This window comes from Cryptomeria japonica, chromosome 10 (assembly GCF_030272615.1).
Source record: "Cryptomeria japonica chromosome 10, Sugi_1.0, whole genome shotgun sequence".
In the NCBI taxonomy this organism is placed as follows: Eukaryota; Viridiplantae; Streptophyta; class Pinopsida; order Cupressales; family Cupressaceae; genus Cryptomeria; species Cryptomeria japonica.
Genome location: NC_081414.1, coordinates 120,231,181 through 120,258,047, shown reverse-complemented (window position 1 = coordinate 120,258,047; position 26,867 = coordinate 120,231,181). Strand labels below are relative to the sequence as shown.

Here is a 26,867-nt window from a genome sequence, read left to right as displayed (position 1 = left end):
AAAGGTTTACAATCCATTATTCTAAATATCAAAAGTATACTTGACTTGGAATAATTTGGTTAGATCCTTGACATATTTCTAATCCTAGAAGACAATAAATTTAGATCCTTGCGCTAATCATTCCTTATATTCCAATGATGAGAATAGAGTTAAATCATCACATCAAAACCAAAATACTTTAAGAAAGGAAGTTAGAACTTTACAAAACCCTAGACTTAACAAATGATTGTCAATTCTTTAAATACTAAGTCTTTATTGAAGATAGGACTCCCTCTTAATCCTTAATCAAATAAGAATCAATAAAGGAATCAGAAATAATATAACACTGAAGATGCTACTTGCTTTTCTCTTAATTTCACCTTCCGCAAGGTGAACTTTCAGAAAACATTCATCTTTAACCCCGAGAGGCTGAGATACAACCTAGTTCCCATCCAAATAACCATGTCTGAAAGGATCCTTATATACTTATTCAAGCAAGCAAAATACATAAGCCAAATCATCTTTCAAACTGAACAACTGAAATTGAGATTTCTTAGAAACCCAATCACAAGGTATAGTCTGACTACATACATATGATTGTTAAATATCAAGTAGAATAGAATCTTCATACTTTGCTAAACAAGATCCTAATTATATTTAGCTTTGGTGGAAGTAGAAGAAGTTAATGAGTAAAATGCTTACCTCAGCCTGAAGAGATCTCAATGCTAATCACAGAAGGAGACCACTGACTTGATCATCTTTCACTCTTCCTACATATGCTATTTACAATGATACATTCTAACTTCTACTATGTAGGAAAGAGCATCATCATGACCAATTAACTGAAAGCAACCTGTCATGCAGTTATTTTAACAGATAACTGACACATAATAAAACTGCATTTGTCACAACATTTAATGACATGAGCTTGAATGCAACAGGGATGATATAAGGATGGTAAGTTGGGATAACACAGGCACAAACTTGCTTGTAGACCTACAAGGATAAACACCTGACACAGGGAACCTCAAAACATGATTGGCCCAACACGGGTTAATTCAAAGAGAATATCATTTTCCTTTCACACAACCCAACAGGGTTTTTTACAAAACTAAGTAAGCACAAACCCATAACAAGCAAATATTGATAATGAAACCCTTATTATTACAACTTGACAAAGAAACCCCATATAAACAAATTGACAAAGTTATTCAATAGGAATACTTAACCTTCAATTATCATAAAGTCTCTCATCACAAAGTTAATAAAGAATTAAGAAAAATACACCTGTTGATGTTTAGATATCACTGACACTGGAACTGAAAGCTTCCCCAGAAGAAACTATCTTTGCAGTCTATCTTCAAAAGGCCATAATTCGCAATCTCCTCTTGATGTGCCTTAGCACAGTCAACTAGGGTTTGAAGATTGGTGGGAATACAACTAATTTTGTTAGCAATACAAAATAGTAGTTGCATGTCTAGTAGCAAAATAAATCTACCATACCATCAAAGATTCAATCATTATTAAAATTGGATCGGATCACATCAAGGGTTAAGAATCATGAAATATATACCAATCTAGGGTTTAGACCAATTCTGAAAATCAACGACTTTGAAGGTCTGAATAAGGTAATAACTCCACAGTATACACTTTGCATTCCAGAGATCTAAAAATCTGAAAGGAGAAATATCAGTTACTTCCTTCTTTGATTCTTCACTCGAATCTCCACAATCTTTAATGAATTAAAGAATGACTCCTCGATGAGGACCCGATGATGCCCTCTAACTTCACCCCTGTCATTATCTTAATAAAAGAGGAACAACAACCTGAAAGTAAGAGCTTACTGAAATCTGAGGGTTAGTATAACCTTAGCTCTGATACCATGTTAAATTCGTGCCCTAGATCAGTAATCAGATTTGTAACATTTAATCATGCCCTAGTTTTTTAATTAGATTTGTAATTTAGTAAACTATAATCAAGTAAATTCAAGAATGAAACAAGAAACCAAGAGACAAACACAAATACCCTGGGAAAACCTCCAAGGAGGAAAAACCCAGCATTAAAGACCCACAGGTCAGATTATGTATTCACTCTTATTGCACAAATACAATACTTAGCTTGCTTTTCTGAATCTGATCTTTATATATCAGATCTGCCCTTTTTGCATGCTTCAAGACTGCACCAAAATGCCCTATATCCTCTTGAATAAGTTCGCCCAATCCTTGGACAAATTCGCACAACCTTCTTTGGTGATTTCGCACCTCTTGTTTGCAGAGCTAATTGGCTGATTTCATGGATAACTGAATTGTATTTGCATTTGCAATTTAACCTTTATTTATATGAGTCCTTAGCCTTTATTAAATCCAGGTCGGCCTCCCTCTTTTGGCGCCAATTCATTTATTGTGGCATGGAGTATTTAGGGTGGCGTGGAGGTATAGGGCTGGGCTCAACTTGGGGGCACGTTACCCCTTTAGGATAGGACCCAGTCCTATATGAGTTCGGATGTTGCCTTAAGGCAATCCGAACCCATTTTTACCTAGTTACAAACAACACTTTGTGCCTTGGTCTATTGCATTTGAAAATCATGATGACATACCTTCATATTCCATGCACTGATACCATGATCCTAAAAAGAATTGGATATTGAGAAAACTTGGTAGAAGGGGGCCATAAATTGATTTTGCAAATGATCAATATACGTTTCAAAGACCCTAATTGAGATGGAGGACCGAATTTCTCAGACACGATATCAGATTTCATATAGTTTTATGGTGCTCATCTGTAGCAATATATAAAAAGTATTTCATATACGATATATGCTTATGTTTTTTGTAAAAAGTATTTTCAAGAATAAAGAAAGAAAAATAGGTGACAAGCCCCACCAAGGTCTCCCACCCTGTTGGTCCTTCTCCCCCAAAAGCCTAATACCTTCATTTCGTCATCTTTCATTTGCATGATAGAGGAAGAGCAAGGAAAGATATTCCATGTTTGTAGTTGTAAACTTGTAACATTTCAATGTTCAGAATCACAGATAATGTGAGATTTAAATTTAACATGTTTAAATTTCTAATGCATAATTTAGAATGAAAAGCAGTAGAAGATTTAAAATTGTATAAAATTTTCCATCCCCTGGCACATTCACTGTCATCTGCAAAACTGAGGGAAAAAAATCCATAATTCATTCCTCCCTTTCCCCATGCTGGTAAACTTAGCATACAATGCAACATGCATCAGTGTGCAAAATATAACACACAATACTTTGCTGGCTGCTCTGTCTTATAACCCAAACACATGAAGAAACAAACCAGTAGATTGGAATTCCAGAAACATATCCATCAATAAAGCACATTTTTCTAAGCATTGGCTGTTAAATGACACTTGCTAAGAAGCGACCAAGAAAGATTCTAGTGCAATGAAGGTATGTCAAATAGAACCATTAATGAAAAAGCAAGGCAAGATAAATGAGAATGTCATGTGTCAACGATATGCGTGTTTCTTGCCACTGTTGAATCCAAGGTACTACAATAAACCACCTTTAAAAAAATGAGTAAAAAGGTTGATCAATTGCAAAGATAAAAACCAAACAAGCCTGTTCAATAGTCTATAGTCGAATTTAGAGCAACTGCCATAACGATGATATGGGTTCAAGTCCTATTGAGTGCTTCTCCATGCCAAAACTGACTATAGCAAGACAAAACTAGCCACAACAAGACAAGGCTGGACAAGGCTGGCTGAAAGTCCTGAGCAAATTTTGGCAAAACAGAAACCCCTTGGATGTGTCTTCTACAATGAAACAACGATCGAGGATTCCTTGAAATGATGCTTCGCAGCTGACTTATGTTCTAGGCTTAAAGGTCTACAACAAAACCCTTTTTGATGGTGAGGTAAATATCACAACTAACTGTCAAAAAAAATAAAGAAAATAGAACAAGCACAGAGAATAAGAATGTTGCTTGCAAAATATTGAAAGACCCTCTAATACTTAATTTGAAAATAAATGAAATAATTTAAGTTATCTTACGGAGACAAGGACAATTTGTAGGACAACATGGTTACAAAGCCATGCCTCACAAGTGAGAATCATTGCAACCGTTTAAGAAAGGAAAATAAGTTAATAACAAAAGTTAGAAAGAATCTTCAAGAACCCATCAACTGATTTTAAGGGTAGTTCTTCTGTTACTGATTCTGATTAGTTTCTTCGTTGCCATTTCTACTCCCTCGTTGTTCAACACTGAGTATCCTTCCGATCATCAACCTTCATTGCTTCCAGCATTTCGACGATCCTTGGTTATTAAGGATGAAGAGAGACATCGTTCCAAACAGAGAGTCATCATATTGGTAGTGTTTCTCACCATTCCTATGGTTTCCTTGGATTTCGCTACTAGTACCTAGTAGTGACCAGCACTGAAGCCTTGTAATGTATCAGTGTCTTAACTTCCTCTTCGAAAAGTGTTGACACGACAAGCGTCCTGAAGCAATGCCTTCATTACTAAAACCAAGCTCTGACAAACTCATCTGCTAAGGTGTGGCCATATGTAGTGTTCCTCCTACTACACACTGACAATGTCCACAAAATAACTTTTGTTTCAAAACAGAAAATATTGCAGAGAACCATAATAGTGATAATTCGACAACTGAAAGCATTACTTCTACAATTAAATTACATGAATTGGAAATCCTCCAAACCTACTAAAGAAAGAAAAGGATAAAATCAATCCTGCAGGATCTGAACAACCAACTGCTTCCAAAACATCTTCATCTTTATTAACATAAGCTCAAACCATAAAACAAGAAAATACAACAATTGTGTAAAGAAAATTTACATAACACAAACCTTAACTAAAAAGGACTATCTTCTTGGGAATCCACTGCCACTGCTAAACCTATAAGACCAAGGCAAACGCATTCCATCGCCCAGAAGAAACGTAATTGTTCCTTAACACAGAGAAAATAAATAAATACAATAATTCCACAGTAATGTGCAAGAACAGATCATAAGATTGATTCCCGTAGCTGCTTTTATTGAATTAATGTGAAATACAGGTAAAAAAAATCTTACTCTGCTGTAACATTACTCTACCAGAGATCCAAAAATAGATATAATTGTAGCCTTTGTTGTCTAATGATCAGCAGTAGTGTTATTGCTTGCCTGTGTACAGAAACAATCCGCTGAAACACAAATTTAGCAGATTTTGCACATTTAAAGGTGTTCCTCTAATAACATAACGCTTGTTTCTTTATGACATAAAATCTCGAGATCGAATCCCGCTGCCAAGCTAATGTTCCCTCCACATTGAGTTCTGCAACATATGTTGCTTAACAAATTGCATTCGCGTGCTCTCTGACATATGATGGAAAATAAACAAATATCAAAATAATTGTAATTAAAGGTAAATAAAATTATCGCTACAGCAAGAAATACACTTGGGTCAACTTTAGCATTTGATTTGTGTGTGGCAACAAATTTGGTGGTACTTTAAAATCAATTCTCTTTTTCAATAACGATAAAAATAAATAATAACTAGCATTTGCACCAAAACGAGGTGCAAGGGTTATGCCGATAGTAAAATATACTTTGAATAATATATTGGAGGGTAAAATATTATAGAATATAAAAACTGCATTTATTAATGGTAATTAATTGTAATGTAAACGAATGATTTTAAAATAGTAAAATCTAACTACGAATGAAAGCAAATTAATTTTAAAATATAAATTGTACAACTAAACTTGGTTCTACAAAACAAAATGACCGCCTTTTTCTACAAGAACCCTATTATTAATCTATTTTGATACCAAACGTAAGGCTTGAATCCCAAGACTATCTCATAAAATTAAACAATTGAATATTGTTGTTGTAGAGACCTTGGTCTAAAGTTGCAAATCAACTCATAGAACTGAGAATCATTACTTCAATGACTTTCCTATTAACCAATAGGAGATAAAACACAATTAGCACCTCAGGAAAATAGAAATATTCTGTTAAAATAGAACCAGAAAGCTAAAATTTCAAATAACAGCAACCAGAAAAACTTATGAGAACAAGATACACAATAATTATCCTGGGAAAACCCTCCACCTGAGGGTGAAAAACCCAGCCACACAAAGAACTTATTTATTGAATGCTCAAATTGAATACATACCTCTCAAGATGAACAGCCAATCATCTAACGATGATCATGACTGAACATGAATAATAATATCTTTTACTGAGACTTCATTCAACAACTGAAATACAAAAGTAGAATCAGACTGACTGAAGATGACAGCAGCATATAATGATCAGAAAAATCCAGAACTCTTTCATGGAAGATCAGCAAAAACATAAAAATATTGAAGGTCTCGAACTTCACACACTTCGGTATCTATCAAACCCACGGAATAGAATAACACGTCCAGATATAAGTTATGATGGAGGAAGATGGAAGACCAAGCATTAAATGTATTGTCAGTTACACAACTGACGTCAAGAGAAGCCGCATACACAAGGAATCGATGAACTTTGAAATGGAAGAAATCCACGAAGAAGAAACTGCTGCCAGCTCACACACAGATCGGAGACGGTAAAAGAAGAAGACGTAAAACGTCCAGCTAATTGCTGACGAACACATCGAAGGAATAAAAACTCTATTCTCCTGAAGCTACACACATTAACATATTCGACTATTGATTCAGGCCAAAATTCAAGCTCATATAAACACAAACAAATATACACACGTAATACCAAAGACCGTGTGTCAAAATTATGAACTCCAAAATGTTTAGCATGGCTTCTCCGCTTGTACTTTTTCTGTTTTGGTACCTCTGGCAGTCTCTAACAGCTATTATGTGCAGCATCTGCATTCAGATAAAAAAAGAAAATCAAACCAATTAACACAGGCAACGCAGGTGAACATCTTCCTTTCTCACCAATTTGAGTGAAAAATTTCAACCATAAGTAAATAAATAATAACAAAAAACAATAGTCAAAAAGAAGCTTAAATATGTTTTATGGAGTAGGAATTCATGTATTTTGTTGAGAGACAAATTAAAGTTGTTCTTTATATTAAAGTAAAACAAACAATATAATCAAATTAAAAAAATAAAAACAAAACTTAGGTAAGTTAAATGACATTACTTTTAGAAGTAACGGTGCAGATCGCTTCAAACAATGCCCATCAGAAATACATACATGTATCTATAAGCAAGAAAATAGAATTAATATGTATTTCGACATCAATACCCATGTTTTTATTATATTTTTTCCGGATGGAGAGAGCACCTACCAGTGTCAAAGAGAGCTTGGGTGCGAAGTTGTAGATGTTTATGTTCATGTTAGACCTTGGTGGAGGAGGGGCAATTAAACAAGGTTGTGCCATTCCAAGATTGTTGGATGAGAACTCAGAGAAAAACTTTTTATTTGAATTGTTCCTGCTCTGAAGTAAGCTACCCAATTCTAAACTTATCCCAAAATGCTTGTCACCCGTTTCTAATCTTGCTGCTATCATGGCATCCTCTACATGCCCATTCCTAACAATCTATGCTAATATGAGGGCGAAGTCGAACATAGAGAAAGAGGGAGAAGGAAGGCAAGCGAAAAATTGCTATCAATGCTCCATTCACTTATTTCACTATTTTGGAATAATTTGATCCTGTTTACAAATTTGGTCAATGGCATAATGGTTCACACAAGTAACCTTTAATTGCTCTGGTAACAAAATAGAGTCCAAAGCCCTATACATATATGTTGTATTCAATAATATTATAAAATAAAAAAAAGAATTATTAAAATTAAAAAATTTAAATAATTTAGAAATTGTTTACAATAAATAATGATTAGAAAAATTTCAAAATTATTTTATTAGAATATGTAGAGTATTATTTTTTATGAATTGAATTACAATCTTGAATCTAATGTGAATATCAAATAATATTTATCAAGATTAAGAATATGTACTACCTATTAATTGTAGGTAGGGTGAGTCAATTTTAGCTTAAGGTCAAGGTTAAGGGTTGGTTAAAATTTACGTTTCAATTCTAAGATAAAACTTAGGTTAGGGTTAGGGCTAGCATTAAGACTTAGTAAGAGTTAGAGTTACTATTAGCATTCAAGTACATGATTACCATTCTATGATAAAGCTTGGGGTTAGTGTTATAGTTGAATTAGGGCTAGGGTTAACATTATAGCTCAATTAGGATTGGAGTCGGTGTTCCTAAGATTTAAATTAGGGTTAGAGATAGTGTGATGGTTAGGCTTTCATTAACATTAGGGTTAGGGTTAGTATTATGGTTAGAGTTAATGTGTGTTATATTGGGTTTAGAATATAATTAATGGTATGGTTTTTCTGCAATCCTAACAATGATCATAATCCTAATCTTATCTCCAACCTTTAAATATAATTCAAACCCTAAACCTAACACTAAACCTGAATCAAGCTATATAATTACTTTCAAAATTTGATAGATAATCTAGGTGTTTAATCATTTTGCTACTTTTGTTCTATAAGTCTCCAACAAAAATGACATAGTTCACAAAATCTCGTTGTCAAACGTAACCAAGTGTTCATTTTCACCCAAAGTTCCCAGACTCGGACTCGGCTCGGACTCGGCAAGGCCGACTCGGCTCGGACTCGGCAAGGCCGACTCGACTCGTGACTCGGCTATGACTCGGCGACGACTCGGCTATGACTCGGCAAAATAAAAAACCCTTGAAATTTAGAGATTTTTAACGATTTAAAACTTGTTTCATGCACCCATTATTGAATAAAGCTTAAAGACACTATAACATCATCAAATAGAAGCTGATTTGATCACATACATAAACATACATCCATCACATGCGTAGAAATGTAAATTGTAGCTGAAGGAAATAGAAAACATAGATATATAGAGTTATAAATGTTGTCAAATGTATATAAAATCCATGACATCAAATGTTCCCAAACATATATATAACTGTAAACAAAAACAAGTCTATGGCTCAGGCTCTAGCTAATCCTGAGCCTCAGAGTAGTCTGTCTGCCTCCTACAAATGCGTCTAAGGTAGGTCCCGGATGACTGAGAAGCCATAGTCTCCGCCTGTGAGGTGCCTATGCCGGATCGTGCTCTATCCTCCTCCTCTGCCATAGCCACAGCCTCAGCCTCTCTGTCTGCCTGGTCAACCCACTCATGGTCCTCCTCAGTGAAGACGGGATCGGTAGACTCAGTGATCCACTCAGACTCTGGATCGATCTCCGCTAAAGTGATCGGAGAGGAGTCAGTGTCCAAAATCTGTCTGGTCCTAAGACGGAGGTTGTAATGAACAAAAACAAGATCATTCAACCTCTCCACAGACAATCTATTACGCCTCTTCGAATGGATGTGCTCGAACATTGACCAATTGCGCTCACATCCAGAAGCACTGCATGGCTGGCTCAAAATACGGATGGCAATTTTTTGAAGGTTTGGGGTTGAGGGCCCAAACATTTGCCACCATCTATCTGAAATAACGAAAAAGAAAAAAAAATCAAACTCATTTCCAACTTTAAGGCTAGATTATAAAATAAAAAATTAAAATGCATAAGCCAAAAACTTAAGAATCTTAAGTTTACATATATTTCTACCTGGCTGCAATTGTGTTCGAGCCTCTATGCACATGCTGCTTGAGAAGATTGCCCCTTCTCGATTATTATATTTATCCAGCTGGAGCGTTGTTCTTGAGGCTGTGCCATCAGTACACAACTTTTGAACCACTGTATACAGGCCACTAAGAACCTCCTCATCTGCCTTGAAGTCATCACGGAATCGAAATGCCGGATTGAGGTAATAGGCTGCTGCATGGATGGGCCTGTGAAGCTGGTTCTGCCATCTCCTATCAATAATCTCCCAAATGGGGCCATACTTATCCTCATCTCCTGCATATATGGACCTAATGGCCTCCTTGGCCCTATCCATACCCTCATATATATAGCCCATAGAGGGCTTCTCCCCATCAACAACTCGTAGGAGAACTACGAGGGGCTCAGTGACCTACACATAATGTTAAACAAAAACAATTAAGTCACAAATTAAATTAAAAAAAAAGAAAAATTGCAAAGTTAAATTGTTAATAAATTAAAATTAAATTACTAAATAGTAGATACTAGATAGTAGATACTAAATGTTAAATTGTAATAAATTTACCTGCACGGTTTCTCCACAGGGGGTCCAAAAACCTGACTCATCAAAAATGCAATTTACCACATCTATCCCTGCAGTGGTTGTAGCATAGGATGAGGAAGTCCACTCCTCACCAACAAACATACGCCTCAAAGCCGCCTTTGATTTTATCAAGGATTTCAGTGTGAGGAAGTTTGAGGCAAACCTCGTGATGCCTGGACGAGCCAACTCCTTTTGCCCCGTGTATTGCCTCATAATGCTAAGGACCAATGCATGATTGTAGATAAACTTGCTGATATATTTGGCCCTTTCAACTATTGATTTCACGCATTCAAGCTTACCAATATCCTCCAACATGAGGTCAAGGCAATGGGCCGCACAAGGAGACCAAAAAATTTTCGGGTGCCTCTCCATCAAAAGTTTACCTGCAGCAATTTTAAGTTAATTAGAAATTTTGATGTGTTAAGAAAATTTTAAATAATCATAGATGCCTCTCCATCAAGACTTGAAAAGTTCAAAATTTACCTGCAGCAACATAACTTGCTGCATTATCTGTCACCACCTGCACCACATTTTCTTCCCCCACCTCTTGTATGACTTCCTCAATAGCCTCACATAAGTATGTGGCATTTTTCACATGTGAGGAAGCATCAATAGATTTCAAGAACATGGTAGATCCTGAAAATAGAGTTTCAAACTTTCAACAAATCAAAATTTAATTTATTCAATGCATTTAGGGAAGTACAAATTAGAATGAATCATAATCAATCACCTCCGCAGGAAACAAGAAAATTTAGGAGTGTTCTATTCCTCCTATCCGTCCAACCATCTGTCATGATGGTGCAACCCTTTTCTCTCCAAGACTGTCGGTGGTCCTCTAGCTCAACTTTCATATCCTCAACCATTTGTAACAAGAGGGGGCCACTTAACTCAGCATCGGTAGGGGCTTTAAACCCCGCACCACAAATGGTTATGGAATCTACCATGCCTTGCCAATAAGGAGACCTGTCACAAATAGATTATGATTAGACAAAGTAAAATTCAACTTCAAACTATAAATTTACTTTTAAACTTAAAGCAATCAAATCAAAAAGAATTACCTGGCTGCAATAAATGGAATGTTGCAAAAGTACCAAAACTTGCAAATTTGTTTTCTTGCAGCATCATGAACCTCCTTGTTCCAACCCATACCCTCAAGCGAGGGTTGTGCCCCAGGAGTACTACGCGGCACAAAATAACTATCCAACCTGGATTTCCGAACTCTAGGGCCAAAGGTAATAGTGCCACCAGGAGGAGTAGAAGTAGAAGCACTAGCACTAGCAGAAGCACTAGCACTAGCAAAAGCACTAGGGTGAAAGGGAGGCATGGAAGAACCCTCTCCAACACAGCCTACGGATGTGGATGCGGATGCGGATGCGGATGCAGATGCATGGGAGCCAATAGCACTTAACTCTTCCAATTGCCTCTTCTTGGTTAACTTTTCTTGTTCATGTGTTTCTAATTGGACATAACAGAAACGTTTTGCCTCAGGAGTTTGTAATTTGCATATCTCAATATCATGGCCAGGTATGCCGGCAATATGGTATTTAAATCTATTGATGCCACCAAAATTAATTTCTTTACAAAACATTTTGTTTGATTTTTTTGTCTGCCAATAAAGTCTTCAGTATATTTCCAAGCCTCATCCTTTTTAGGCATTGTGAAAAATGAATGTTTTTTAAACGTGAAAGCTGCTGCAATAAGAAAATTTAATAAAGTTATAAACTAATAGAAAAAATCAGGAAACCCTACTTTAAAAAAAAATAAAATTGTAAATACATGTTTACAATTTTTTTCTAAAAAAATGTAGGGTTTGCACTTTGCCATTATTCTACTTCTCTCATTGTAATTAAGCTAAAAAAATAAAAACATTCAAGATTTGGAAAGTTAACTGTTAAACTAAAAAAAAATTAACAAACAAATGAAAAAAATCCATTAACATACTTAAAAAAACAAGCAAAATCTACCTTACCTCTTTCAAATGAGTTGAGAAGTCTTGCTTTGGACTCCTTGATGCTCTCAATGCAAGCCTATGGCCTCCCCAATGTGATTTGTGGTCTCCTTGATGCTCTTCTTCCTTGCTGATTGCAAACCTATGGCCTCTTGTTTTCCTTCCTCTCTCTCACTTTTCCTCTCTTCTTCTCACAAATAACAATTAAAAGACCTTTTAGGGTTATACCAAAGAGAATGGAAAAAAAAAACAAATGAAAAAGCTCTTTTTTTTTTTGTTTTTTTAAGTTCGAATTATGCCTATCGCGCGGCCGAGTCCTGGACCTCGGACTCGGCGAGTTTTGGCAAAACTCGCCGAGTCCGAGCGGCGAGTCGGCAAAACTCGCCGAGGTTGGCTCGACTCGCCAACTCGGCGAACTCGCCTGACTCGCGGCGAGTTTGGGGACTCTGATTTTTCACCTATCTATTTGTCTTAATAATCTTAGAAATTACCGTTTTCAATAATAATACCCTAACTCAAATATTGATGTGTGTAGAATATTGTTTGAGGTAGCTATCTAAACTAAAATAAAACTACAATATATCATGTCAAGATGACTCATATTATTATGGTTGGACAATTATAGTCAATGAACCAGACAACATACTTAAAATTCCAAACAATATCCTTGAAGTAAATAACAAAATTTTGTGTATTTCCCGAATTGTAATAGTTGTATGCAAGATGTCTCAGCAACCAGCATCAAAACTACTCAATGCAATCAATATCATAAGTTAATTGTCTACATACATTGTGAAAACATTTTGTATAGCTTGTCGATTTAAATTATAAGTTGTATCCATTAATATTCAAACTTTTTCTACATTTCAAGATCAACTCAATTGTATTCTAAATAATTACTCCTAACAACTCAATTGTATTCTAAATAATTACTCCTAACAAAGGCAATGCTTGTTTCTTCTAACTTTTGGCTGCCCTCTAATATATTACTCAAATCATATTTTGCTATCGGCGTAACCATTGTACCTCATTGGGGTGTAAGTGCTAGTAGGTTAATTAGCCGATAGGCTATATTACATCTGTCTCATGTCAGTATATGGTATTCTTCTGTTAGTCTATGGTATTCTTCTGTCAGTTTATGGTTTTCTTCTCTGCTGTCTGGTAAATTTCATCAGAAAACAAGATGAGAAAACCTCTCTTCTGCGTGCTAAACTCCGTCAGAAAAAAGCGGAAAGATTTTCCAATCAATCTGTTTTTTTGTAGACATGCGATCAAATGAAATGTTGTGATCAAATCAAAGCAAATATTTAGCAATCAATATTTTTATTTAAAATTCTTGTCTATAGCTCATGATTTCCATATTTTTAGATTTTCTTTCATCTTATTACCTGATAGATTGAAGTGGCAAATATACAGAGATTAGTTTGGTTTTGTCTGGAGATGGAAGCACAACACAGAGTGGATCACCATCATCCAAGAAAATTACTGTTTAACTCATTTTAAGTACAGTTTAACTCAACATGCTGTAGTTGACAACAATTCAGTGAGAAAAAAATAGAATGAAAGAGATTTTTGGTTATTTCCGATTTAATCATTTTTATGGCAAATATTCTGTGAACATTTGAAAAAAACTAAATCATGTGTCCAATAGTTTGTTGATAACAGCAAGAGCGTTGCTCATGTATTCTGTCACATTTTTCGTTTTGGCTACAGGGGCCATGTTCGCATTTATTTCATGAATGTACACAGGTGGACTGATTAGTTAATGCTAGACTTATATGAACATCTCTATCACTTTGGAAAGAGCCTGAACTGTTGAGCTCATCCATTGTATCCTTCAAAAGTTCTGTGCAATCCTTGAGAGCATTTTGGTTGCTCTGTGTAGGTTTTTACCAAGTTAAGCGTAACTGATAAAAGTTGAAAAAAAAAATCAAATGTTTTGGAGAGGATAGTGTTTCAATTCCTATTTTTTTAATTATACGATTGATCTTTTATCAAAGTAGAAAGGAACAATGAGGGAATCTAAAGCTGATCAAACCAATATGCTTATGCAAACGAACCCTCAAAGGCCACCACCATAGTGTGAACAAAGAATTAGAATTTCATTACATCTAAAGCAAACTGAACAAATGACCATCAAATCTGCTTGAGAGAATGGGCATCTAAGGGCCGATTTGTCAATGTAAATGAAGCATAGATGACTCAATGTAAATGAAGCATAGATGACTGCCTAAGCAAGATGGAGTTTATGCAAACCAAGGGTTTAAGGTCGCCATCATTATACAATTCAAGAAGAAAATCTCGATCAGGTAAGAAGGACTAATGCAAACCAAGGGTGTAAAGCCGCCCAATCAGAGTTTTCATAGTTCAAACAAAGGGCTCAAAACCGATCAAGTTGTGCAAAGGAACAAGAAGTTGCCACCCAGCATATAGCTATGCAATTGAAGGTCAGAAGGCCGCCCAAAGGGTTTTGTGCAATTAAACCCCCAAATGCGGCCACCCTAAGTTTGATTTTAGGCAAGTTTAAGTTTTGCGAATGAAGGGTTCAATACCGCCAACATTGCAAATGAGGCATCAAAGGCCAATTTAGCATTAGGAGGTTTTTGTTCAAAAGGGACAGGCAATATCTTTCATCAAGCTTGCTTTTGCAAATGATGCCATAAGGGCTGATTTGCTTAGGATCAATGAGGCAATCTAAAGCTGATCAAACCAATGTTCTTATGCAAACTAACCCTCAAAGGCCACCACCATAGTGTGAACAAAGAGTTAGAATTTCATTACATCTAAAGCAAACTGAACAAATGACCAAGTAAACACCGCCTTATCTTGGTGGAATGAGGCAACCAAAATCTTTCAAATAGATCTGATCATGCTAATGAAGCCCTCAAGACTGAAATCCATTGTGCAATTGAAATAACAAGGGCCGAATTGATTGGGCAAATGAAGGAGAGAAGGCCGAAGTTTATGTTATGCAAATGAACACATCAACACAGATTTATCTTGGTGAAGTATGGCAACCAAAAGTTGATCGAACCAACTTGAGTTTGCAAATGGGGAACAAAATACCGATTTGTCTTAGTTGCAAATAGGGCAATCAACATTTGATCAAACAGATGAGCTAATGCAAATGAAGGCCATATTGCCGATTATGCAAATGAAGATGCAAATGCTGATCAAGTAAAGTTAGTTGTGCAAATAGAAGCTAAGTTGCTGCTAAAGGATTTGTACAAACCAATCACTTAATGCCAATCAAGCATGCTGTGTAAATAAAGAACTAAGTCGACCACCCTTAATAAGGTATAGGCGCTCAGCAAGGAACAAAATAAAATGTTTTACTTGAAAGTGCATGTCGGCCTAAGGTGAAAGGAGGCAACCCTTGGTATTCAAACACCTATATAAAGGAGGTATTTCATTTCATTCTAAAACATCATTCAGCAAGCAATTAATAATTTTGATCAAGAGCAAAGCGAAATACTTAGAAGGCAGAGATTTTTGGTAACAAAGATCAGCGAGTCTGTTGATCATTACATTGATCAAATTCTACCTTGAGGCAGTGATTTAATTTGCAAAGGTCAGTGAATTCCTTGATCATTCCATTGATCAAAGAAGGCGATTTTAAATTAGGTTGCTTGAGATCAAATTGGAGGCATTTTCAATCTACTTTGAAGGCAGCCTGGGCAAAGCTAAGTAAATTTTCCATACATAATCATACCTGTGGCAAACACAAAGTCAAACATGAGTAAGCAGAATCAGATCTAAAGGGGTAAAAGTAGACATAAAAATCAGACAGATCAGGGCATACAAGGAGAAAGGTAGGTATTGTTAAATATGAATTATATGTGTTTGATGCCTTCTTGTTTGTTTTGTAGGTGACAAAGGAGGGAATCAAAAGGGCAGGCTTGATTGTTGACATCAGAACAACACTCCAAGGAGGGTAGTTCAACTTCAAGACCAAGTTCGAGTCATGCAAAGCAGAGATCAAAGCAAGCACAATGATACCAAGGAAGGAGACTACACAAGAAAGACTTGAGGATATTCAAAAGCTTTCATTACATCATGGCAACAAATACAATCATCAAAAGGCAATATGGGGAAGCAAGGATAAGGGGTTGACTAGACGAAGTTGATGTTTCCCATCATCACCACATTGAGCAAGCTTGTGATGTTGAGTGTCAAGTCTACCAAGCAAACCGAGATGTCATCACCCACCCAATTGATGAGTTCCACATCAGCATATCTAGATGCAATGTACTTGACTCTTCCTATGACGGCACAAACTTTGAGATACCTAACCTCATATTTCATTGGTTCACAGTCAATATGGAACACATGTCAAATTAAATGCAATTTTCTCATTGGTCAAAGGGAGTTGTTATAACAAACCCTAATTAGGGTTTTGATCTTGTAATCTCGGCCATCGATTGTGAATCAATTTGAGCCATTTATTGTATAGAGCTATCTATAGAAGTCTCAAATGTCTCATTTGTAAGGGAATGTTAGAAGAATTGAAGAACATATAGAATAGATTAGAAGATAGAATAGGAGTTAGATTAGGAGAAGGCAAAGATTGTTGCCAAGACTTTGTTGTAAAGAGCATATGATTTCATTGAAGCTACGGTGAATTTAATGTGTTATTTCAACAAGTTGCACGGTCTTTACTTCTCAATTCATTTTCATGTTGTTTAGATGAAAGAAAGGAATTGTGAATGATCAATGGTGGAATTCATTTATCCATACCACTAGCAATTTGCTGATTGTAAGTTTGCCTTGTGTGGTCAACTGGAATCCTTAAAGGAGCTTAACTTCAATTGCTATTCACAATTTGATATGCATTGCCTTGATAGTATCCTTCTTGTTAATAGTGATTTGAAGTTTTGAACATCATTTTGCATTTCTTAGAAGATCGCACTATAAGCTTTGTGGAGTTGTTGCTTTGCATGTCAAAGGAAGGCTTAGTGGAGTTTCATCAAAGATTGTCCATCGCCCCTACATTCTTAGGAGTAGCGTAGTCTTCTTAAACTCTATCCTTTTGCCCTTTTTTAATCAAGTGAAATTTCCACGTTCCAGCAATATTCAAGCAAGCATTCAAGTATTCAACGCAAGTCCCCTTGGATTACCAAAAATCACATCAACCCATTGAGCTATCTACACGTCAAGACTTGACTAAAGAAACTTTGCAGTCATCTCGGTTGATCATATCATTTAGCATCCAAGGAGATTTTGATCAAGAGAGGATAGAGTGCCTTTGGTATTTTATTCCGTGTTGCATTGTGCATAAAAACACATCAACAGTTTTGGAGGAGAAAAATAACCAGCAGAAACATTTCTCTGCATTGTTGGGCAACCAATTTTATGCTTTGAGGAGTTACTATGTGAGGAGCTGAAAGTATATAACCTGACAGTATGGATCTCAATGTTAAATTCCTTTTATGGGATCTCAATGTTAAAATTTAAAAGGAAATATACTTTACTTAGTTTAGCTTTTATTTTTTTCATAAATCAATAAGCTAAAAAAGAGAAAAAATAAGCTATTTAAATAGTGTCATTAAAGAAAACAATAATAGCAGGAATGGGTAGTGCTTTGAAAGAGAATGCACATGAGAGGGCATAACTTCTAGGAATCTGTCTATTTAACTAAGGTCAAGCAAGGATACGTAAGAGACAGTATGGGCCCTTGAAAAACATGAAACATTTGCATTATTGATCGGAGACCAATCCTTTTTCTGAGTAGTGGATTTAGAAAGGCAACAATGCCAAAGCTTTCTGACATATGGTGGTCAAGGATATCACCAATCTGATGCAAATCCTTTCCAATTTCTACCCTAGTTTTAGTGAGAGATTGGTCCTCTAAATCTTCGAGCAAAATCAAAACCCCACATTTTTGGCTTACAGGTTTTCAGCAGCTATTGAGGATGAGGTACCGAGATTCCCTAATAGCTTAGGGACTTTCATGTGTGGCATTTATAGCTGTTGGAGTGGTTTTTTCACCACACCTTAGAGACTTTACTGTGTGCTGTGTATTTAAATTATAAATTTTCATTAAAATCTGAACTGGCTTTAGTGACTTCTATGTGCATTGTTTATTGAAATCATAAATTTTAATGATTGCATATAGTTCTTATATATTTATCCTTTCAGCTCAAAAGATGCAAAAATGATGATCTATAACTCAAAAAAACTGCGAAATTTTAAAACGAAAAAACCCTAAAAAAAATTTAGTTGGCTTAGGCTCCTGATGGCACGCCTTGCTGATCACCAAAATACATATAACAGATAGGAACTTACAATCAAGTTATAGAAGCAATAATGATGGGAAGTTCAGGACATTTAACCAGTGTTTGAGTAAATAACAATTCTGCTTTAGTTGTAACAGGGGACAATTTTCAATACACACAAACTTCAAAGAAGTTCAACAAGAGAATTTGCACCAAACTTTATTCACAATGAATTCACCAGTCATTACAATGTGATTCAAATTCTACAAATTCTACAGGAATCGGATTGTCTGACATTTTCAACCATTATACATCCCATATCTTTTACGAACTTCTTCCTTGTAGGATCGATTGACCAATTATGATCGGCTTCTTCAATGTTGGCCTTCTCTTGTGTATTTCTTCTTTTCTTCTTCCATGGAGATTGACCAACCCGGATACACTAGCAATACCCCTTTAAATAGGAGGGCAGTCAGTTGTATTAATGTCAAACTGCCAACGAGGTCGTTTGTAATTGTCAAGTTGTTGCTTCCCATCTTCCTGTCCCCAATTAGACAGAAAGCTCTTCGACAGGAAGTTCAAAACCAAAACTAAACTAACTTGCAGAAACAAACTCAACAAAACAAACAAAAAAACCAAAATTGTAAGAAGGGACACAAATCAAGGAACGGGAAGGATGCCCTTTGCATCAGACTCCCCAGGCAGAAAAATGATCATGAGCTCCTGCTCATGAGTTTTGCAATAGAATAACCCAACTGATTGTGTCCTGCTCATGAGTTCTGCAATAGAATAACCCAACTGATTGACTTCAGATTTGGTGAGCCAAGAAGCATCTTGTACTAGATGATTTTGCCACTTAACCAGATATCTGAAGTATTCATGCTTTCGGGTTTTCTTCCACAACTGTGTATCCATAATACACTCTATGTCTTGCGGAGAAGATGAAGTTCTTGCTGGTTCCAGTGTTTGACAGTTCTGTCTTTGTTGCACCATCCTCCACAACTCCCTTATAAGGATACAGATCTGCTACATTAAAAATGGGAGAGATGCCAAGGTCGGAAGGTAGAGCTATTTCATATGCATTAGCAAAAAACTTTTTGAGAATTTTACAAGGACCAACCTTTTTCATTTTAAGTTTATTGTACTCCCCCTTAGGAAATCTCTCCTTTCGAAGGCTAGCTAATACAAGGTCTCCAACTTGGAAATGTATCTCCCTCTGCTTATGATCAGCATGTTGCTTGTACTGCTGATTTTTGCCTTCTATATTCATCTTGACCTCCTCATGGAGATCATGTATGCGTTTAACAAAATCTTCACCTGCTGCACTACCCCTTTCCATGTTACCAAGATCTCTCAACTCCAATACCCCCCCTTGGATGCATACCATATAAAACATAGAATGGACTAAATCCAGTACTCCGATTAGGAGAATCATTAAATGCAAACTCAGCTTGAGCCAAGGCTCAATCCCTATTACTTGGTGTTTTTCCAACAATGCATCTCAATATGTTACCAAGACTTCGATTAACAACCTTTGTTTGACCATCCGTTTGGGGGTGGTAAGTAGAACTAAACCTCAGATTCGTTCCCAATTTCTTCCATAAGGTCCTCCAAAAATGACCCACAAATTTAGAATCCTTATCAGAAATGATACTTTTGGGAATTCCATGCAATCTCACTACTTCTTTAAAGAACAAGTTTGCAATGTTAGTGGCATCACTAGTTTTCTTGCAAGGTATGAAATGCACCATTTTAGAAAATCTATCTACCACAACAAAAATAGAGTCATTGCCCCTCTGTGTGCGAGGCAAACCCAACGCAAAGTCCATACTCACAGAGTCCCAAGGCCGAGTTGGAATTGGAAGTGGTTGATATAATCCAGCATTTTGGCTTCTCCTTTTAGCATGTTGACAAATGCTGCACCTTTCTACATATCTTCTCACATCCGCTTGCATCTTGGGCCAATAATAATAAGTGCTGAATTGCAAATAAGTTTTATCCTATCCAAAGTGACCAATAAGACTATAATAAGAAGAATACTTTTTCTTGGCATTATTTAGTTTCTCACTAAAGTATGCTACTGGTTTACCTTCTTGACTAAGGACAACCCCAATAGCCAACCCAATAGCATAACCCACTAGCATCGCACTCCACTTGAAACACCTTCTCAAAGTCTGGAAAAGCAAGAATGGGCTGCTCACTCACCTTCTGTTTGATAAGTCTTGATTTTTTTTCAGCCTTTCTAGTCCATTCAAATGGTTTCTTATTCCCCTTAATAGTCTCAAGAATAGGTGCTACCACATGACTGAAATATTTAATAAACTTCCTATAAAAACTCTCTAGACCATGAAAACTCCTTACCTCCATTACACTTTTTGGTGTTGGCCATTCAAGTATGGCTTGTACTTTTTCCTTGTCCATCTTTAGTCCATTGTTGGACACCGCAAAGCCCAAGTAAATCAGCTCAGTCTGCAAAAATACACACTTCTTGAGATTTATTTGCAACGTCTCCTCATGTAGCCTTCTCAAAACCTGCCTCAAATGCTCCAAGTGCTCATTCTTAGACCTGCTAAACACTAGAATGTCATCCAAATATGCAATCACAAATTTCCCTAGGAAACGTTTAAAAACCTCATTCACGCCTGTTGAAACAGCTGTTCTTCGACTAGCTGTCGAGTCTCATAAAAGGGGCTAGGTGCATCAGACAATCCAAAAGGCATAACTAGCCATTTATATAAACCATCACTAGTCTTAAACGCTGTTTTCCATTCATCTCCTGATCTGATTCTTATTTGGTGGTAGTCACTTTTCAAATCTATCTTAGAAAAATACATGGAGCCACTTAAACAATCCATTAAGTCTTCAGTTCTAGGAATGGGAAACCTATATCTTATAGTAATTTTATTAATAACCCTTGAATCAGTGTACATACGCCATTCCTCTCCTTTCTTTGGTACAAGTACTATGGGAACAACACAAGGGCTGAGGCTTTCCCTTATCAAACTCTTCTTTAAAAGATCCTCCACCTGCTTCCTTATCTCTTCATTTTCCATAGGCGTCAACCTATAGGCTGCCTTGTTGGGAAGACTAGCTCGTGGAATCAAATCCATATGGTGGCTAATGCTCCTCATAGGTGCAACTCAATAGGCAAATCAGATGCAACAATATCTAAATATTCATTCAAAATACCTTGCACTTTAGGAGGCAAATCATCAAGTTTTGTAGAAATAAACACATGCCTAGGTTTAAGAACCAAAGCAAATCCTACTTCCTCATTCTTCATATCATATATGAATTCCTTACCACTTACCAACATTACCTTACTGTTGCTGCTACTGCTGCTGTCCTCTTCTCACCCTTGGAGTGGCATCAAGGTATGCTTTGTTGGAAATGTTGTCATTGATGTCAAGGTTACGTAGATGATTGGATTTCATTGTCATTGATGTCAAAGAAATTAAAGAGAAGGTTTACAAGTTTGAAAGAAGTGAAGACAAAGTTATCATTGGTGCCTCTATTCTGGTCATTACTATCAAGATAAATGTTCTTATTATGTTCATCTATCATCATGATTGAAAAGATTGATTGTATTCTCTAAATTAAAGATTTAGATAATCATTGGTCTTGTGGTCGATCCCATACTTGTGACTCAAGAATACGTGAGATCATTTTTTTGAGTATACGTGAGATAAAAAGTAGCAATGCAGTATTTAATTGTAAAGGAGATAAAGACAAATCTGAGAAAATAATTAAGTATGGTGACTTAATAATAAAGGTCGATTCACTAAGAAAACACACAGAAATGAAAAGAATAACAACTTAATTAAAGATACTGGAGTATTTTAACAGTGCTGTATCAGTTTGTGACCACATTAAATACACTTGCCATCCTTGCTTAACACTCACAGATTGGGTTGTGCCGTTCTCATACTCATTAGTCTGAAGTATAGAGGAGGACGTGGATAGGAGAATGACAGCGATCTATTTAAAGAAACATCTCACCAAAAATAGTGACTACATTCTGGCAGCGATCATGTTTATGAAAAATATCAAAAGCAACTATATTAAAAGTAGACTGAAGAAGTGGTTTGTTTAGAACAAGTAGAAGAAGACAGCGAGTATATTAGAGTTAAAGGAAGAACAACGATAAAGAGATCCGGAAGAAATTGATATAATGCAGTGATTCCTATACTATAATGTGCAGTAATAAAGGACAATGAGCGATTTATTTTGAGCAGTAATTATTGACTATCAGAAGCAGTGATTAAGAAAACATTAATGCAGAGAGTATGTTTTTGGGCTTATATCTATAAATAAAAACAAATAAAAAAGGATTAAAAGCAGCAATAAAGATCAATACACTTAACTGCAGCGATCAAACAGTCTAATATGGTGGTTGACCAAGCTAATGATTTTATGATAATAAAATATTAATATGTGGTTAACTAATGAGTTACAATTCATTTGGAAGTGGTGCGATTTGTACAAAGGAAATACTGATTAAGACAAAAGGTGCGATTATCCAAGGAAGTGTGATTTATGGTAATTAGAAGAGAGATAGCACTTTAATAAATGATAAATGTTGTGTTTTGATTAACACATGAAAAGGTACGATTATAATTAATGAGAAAAGTTTAATAAATAAAATCTCATTTTAGAAAGATACAACCATTCGATGGTTTGTTAAAAGACATTTAAAAAGAATGTAACTTTTCAGGAAAGGCTACGTAAAGAATATATAGGGGAATTAAAATAAAAAAAGAGAGAATTAATGTGAGATACGAGTGGAGAATAATAATTCTGAACTCATTTCAGACTGAGAAAATATTAGTGTGGAGAAGAATGTGAGTATGTGAAAAGACAAGTGTATATACATATACACATACACACCAGATTCAAAAAGTATGTGTGTTGTGTGTATCGAGTCAACCCGATAAAATATTTGATGTACACACCATATTAAAAGGTGTGCTGAATAATAGTAGATGTGGTGAAGACATGAAGAATAGAAGATAAAATAAATATTCAGATCTGCAGTTAAAGAATTAAAAGAAAATTATTGAAAAGTTGGAATGCAAATATAGCAAAGTATGTAGGTAATAGAAAATTTAAAGCAAAGAAATGGGACTCGGACTCGGCTCGGACTTGGCAAGGCTGAATCAGACTCGGACTCGGGTCTCGGCATCAAACTCGGCTGGACTTGGGAAAGTGAAAAACTCAAGAAATTTAGAGATTTTTAAAGATTTAAAACTTGTTTTAGGCACCCTTTATTGAATACACCTTAAAGACACAATAACATCATCAAACTCGGCTCATTTGATTACATACACAAGTATACATCAATCACATAAACATAAACACAAATTGTAGCTGAAGGAAATAACAAACATAGATATATAAATATTGTCAAATGTATACAATATTACAAAACTCGTGGAATAAAAAATCCATGTGATCATATGATCATCATCAAATGTTTCATACAAATACCAAAGGTAAATACAACTACAAGCCTATGGCTCAGAGGAGCTTGCACGGTAGCACCCTCTGGCCCCGGCCCCCTGCGAAGGCATCTAAGGTAGGTCCTGGATGATTCGACAACCATAGCCGCTCCCCGTGACACCATGCCATGCTCACCAACATCGGGAGCATCCGTGTCACTATCTGCCTCTGAATCTCTTGTCTGTGCTCGTGCTCTCCACTCCTCCTCTGCCATGGCTACAGTCTCAGTCTCTATATCTACCTGGTCGATCCAATCAGTGTTAGACTCGGCGGTTAAGTTTTCCCTACTTCTATTGACGCAGTTTCCCCCCATATTTTTCGACGGGGGTTTGGGGGCAGTGCCACCAAGGTGGGGTCAAGGGGCAATGCCTCGGGTGTTATTTTTCTATTGGCTGATATGTTGTAACCCTAATTTTTCTCATTCTCAGGCGGAGGTTGTAGTGAACAAAGACGAGACCATTCATTTTAAAATGTTTTTTTTTGGTCATTTTACTTGACCTAGGCAGTAGCCGAGTTTGGGGCTCGGGACTCGCCGAGTTTGAGCCAAACTCGCCTACTTGGCAAGTCTGGCGAGTTGCTAGCCAGACTCGGACGAGTCCGAGTCCGAGTCCCAGAGACTCGGCGAGCATGACTGGGACTCGGACTCGCCAAGTTTAGGCAATTCATGGCGATTCCCGTTTCTTTGATTTAAAGGCAGATGTCTGAGTATATTGCAGCAGATACAAAAGAAGATTATGCAGATCTAAAGGTAGATCTGTAGAGTTTATGACAGAATTATAAGTGCAAATTGGAGAACAAATTGAAAAGGATTTAATGAGGGAATTGTGATCAGTTTTGTGGCAGATTTATTGTCACCATAATGGCAGTTTGAATAAGAGAGTTTGTGGAAGAAAAGGATATCCATCATCTGAAATATCCCCTGCCGTTATAGGACTAAACACTTAGCTGGCAGCCTACTGTTCCAAGTCTTAGTTTGTATAACCTGTGTGTTATGTGGTTTCTAGACTGCAGTATAACTTGCATGTTATGCTGTTTTGACTGTTGCAAGTTTTCAGACTTGTGTTTGGAAGCATAAACCACAAAGAATAATCAAAGGATGACTACCAATCAACACTATAAGCCTCTAGGGTGATGGTGCAAGTTGTATTTGTGTTTACCAATGCAATAGTATGAATACATATGCAAGAACATGAAGCTACAACAGACTGTAATTTTGACAAACAGTTGGCATGAAACCAGTGTTCCACGGGGACGCGTCCCCCTGTCAGAAACGTGTCGGGGACGGGGGGATGTGGATGCGATGTCCCCCGCCGTCCTGCCACCGCCACCCAAGCGCCGCTGGGACGCGTAGATGTCTCCGCGTCTCCTAGGAGACGTCTGGGTGTCTCCTCGTCTCGCGAGAGACACCCAAACGTCTCTCGAGGGATAGGGAGACGCCCTCCCGCGTTCCCACGTCAAAGCAAACCAAAAAAGCATTTTTAAAAAAACATGTGATGTCAAAGCAATGGCATTAGATATTCGTATTTTTGTTTTCCTTTTTCGATAGTCATATGATAGAAATGAGGAATCTCCAATTTGACAATTTCATTTGTCAAATTTTATTATTTATTTAGCAACTAGTATTACTAATCTAAGTAATCTTGGTATTTCCTATAGTTTCATTTGAAATCTAATTCTTATACTGTTTTACTGTTATACATCTTTTCAAAACTAGTTTTTCAAGTACTATATGTATATGTATAAGTATATGAGCACCACCACCCTGCCACCCCCCCGCCGTCCCCAAATTTAGGCCCTTGGTCCCCCCGTCCCGAAAACGCATCCCCGCGTCCCCCCCCGTCCCCAACGCCCGTGGAACACTACGTGAAACCTTTGTAACATTGATCAAGAGATGCAACTCAATTACTCCATTTATTCAAGAGACAATAGGGTCATTACATTACTCACACGTGTTCAAATACTTAGCAACCTACTAATGAATACTCAGAATTTTCTGAGAACACAAGGCAGCCATGTTGAATAGCATACAATATGTAATTACAAAGAGAAGGATGCCCAAAATAGAACCTGATTATAATCGCCTTGTTTGGTGGTTGAAGAAGCAATCAATATCCAAACTGTTGTGCCTTTTCCATCGCCAAATCGAAGGGTTCTTCAAAATCGCCCCTGTTCCTAATGGAAGTCTGAAAATAAATTATGATCAGCTGCTAAACCTTTACTTGGTCTCCTAACATGATCGCCTTATTCCCTTAAGTGTGACGCCATCCTTTTTGGTGAGATTCGTTGCCAAAATGGAGAACTATGAGCAAATTTGTAGAAAAAGGAAGTCTGTTACAATTCTCTTCAGTTCTGATTTGTCTCCAAATCCTTTCTATTTCTCCTTCCAAATGCATCAATGAGAATCGCCTAAAATCCCCAATGTAATCGCTGTCCTCCAAGGTTCACTTTGATACTTCAACTAAGAGATACAGGCAAACTCGAGGGTATGAAGGAAGTTCGAATTATCTCAGACCTGCAATAAGGGCGGCTGCCTCCAATTTCCCACTTCCAACTGATTTCCAACTAAATTGTTTCCCTTCTCCAATAAAGATTAATGCACATAGGATGACCAAAATGATAAGCTGAATACACCTTTAAACCAACTACCATGAATATGCAACAAAACACATTAGGCACAATATGTAACACCGAATTATCTCCCACTCTTAGCTGCAACCCTTTGGAAGATCTTTCACTTCCTTAGTTATGCTATCTATGGGAGTTTTCGTTCCAAAAGACGAAGATCTGCAGAAACCCTTCGATTCCACAAAACCCAATCAATATCCAAATCAATAACCCAAGCTGCCTTGAAGCTTCAACTAGATATCGCTTTATACTTTTTTTTCCCGTCCATCTCTAGAAGCTTCTAGAAGTGACTTTATGATATAATATTTAATTAAGTCACCTTATTAAATTAATTAAATATAAAGTCATCTTTTAATTTTTTTTAATTTATTTGATAACTTTATAAATAATTTACTTAATATTATTAATTAAAATAATTAATTAAGCTATCCACTTAACTAATT

At 36.5% G+C, this 26,867-nt stretch overlaps 2 protein-coding genes across 2 annotated transcripts in view; one reads left to right on the top strand and one right to left on the bottom strand.

Moving 5' to 3' along the window:
• LOC131072634 (uncharacterized) overlaps positions 1 to 26,867 on the top strand; it is a 135,977-nt gene that overhangs the window by 3,889 nt on the left and 105,221 nt on the right. The window lies entirely within an intron of this gene.
• Positions 20,398 to 21,353, bottom strand: LOC131858799 (uncharacterized mitochondrial protein AtMg00860-like). Its single transcript, XM_059212250.1, has 2 exons — positions 21,233 to 21,353; positions 20,398 to 20,969 (listed from the first exon to the last, which is right to left on the bottom strand). The coding sequence occupies exons 1-2, from the start codon at positions 21,351 to 21,353 to the stop codon at positions 20,398 to 20,400; spliced, it is 693 nt and encodes a 230-aa protein (XP_059068233.1).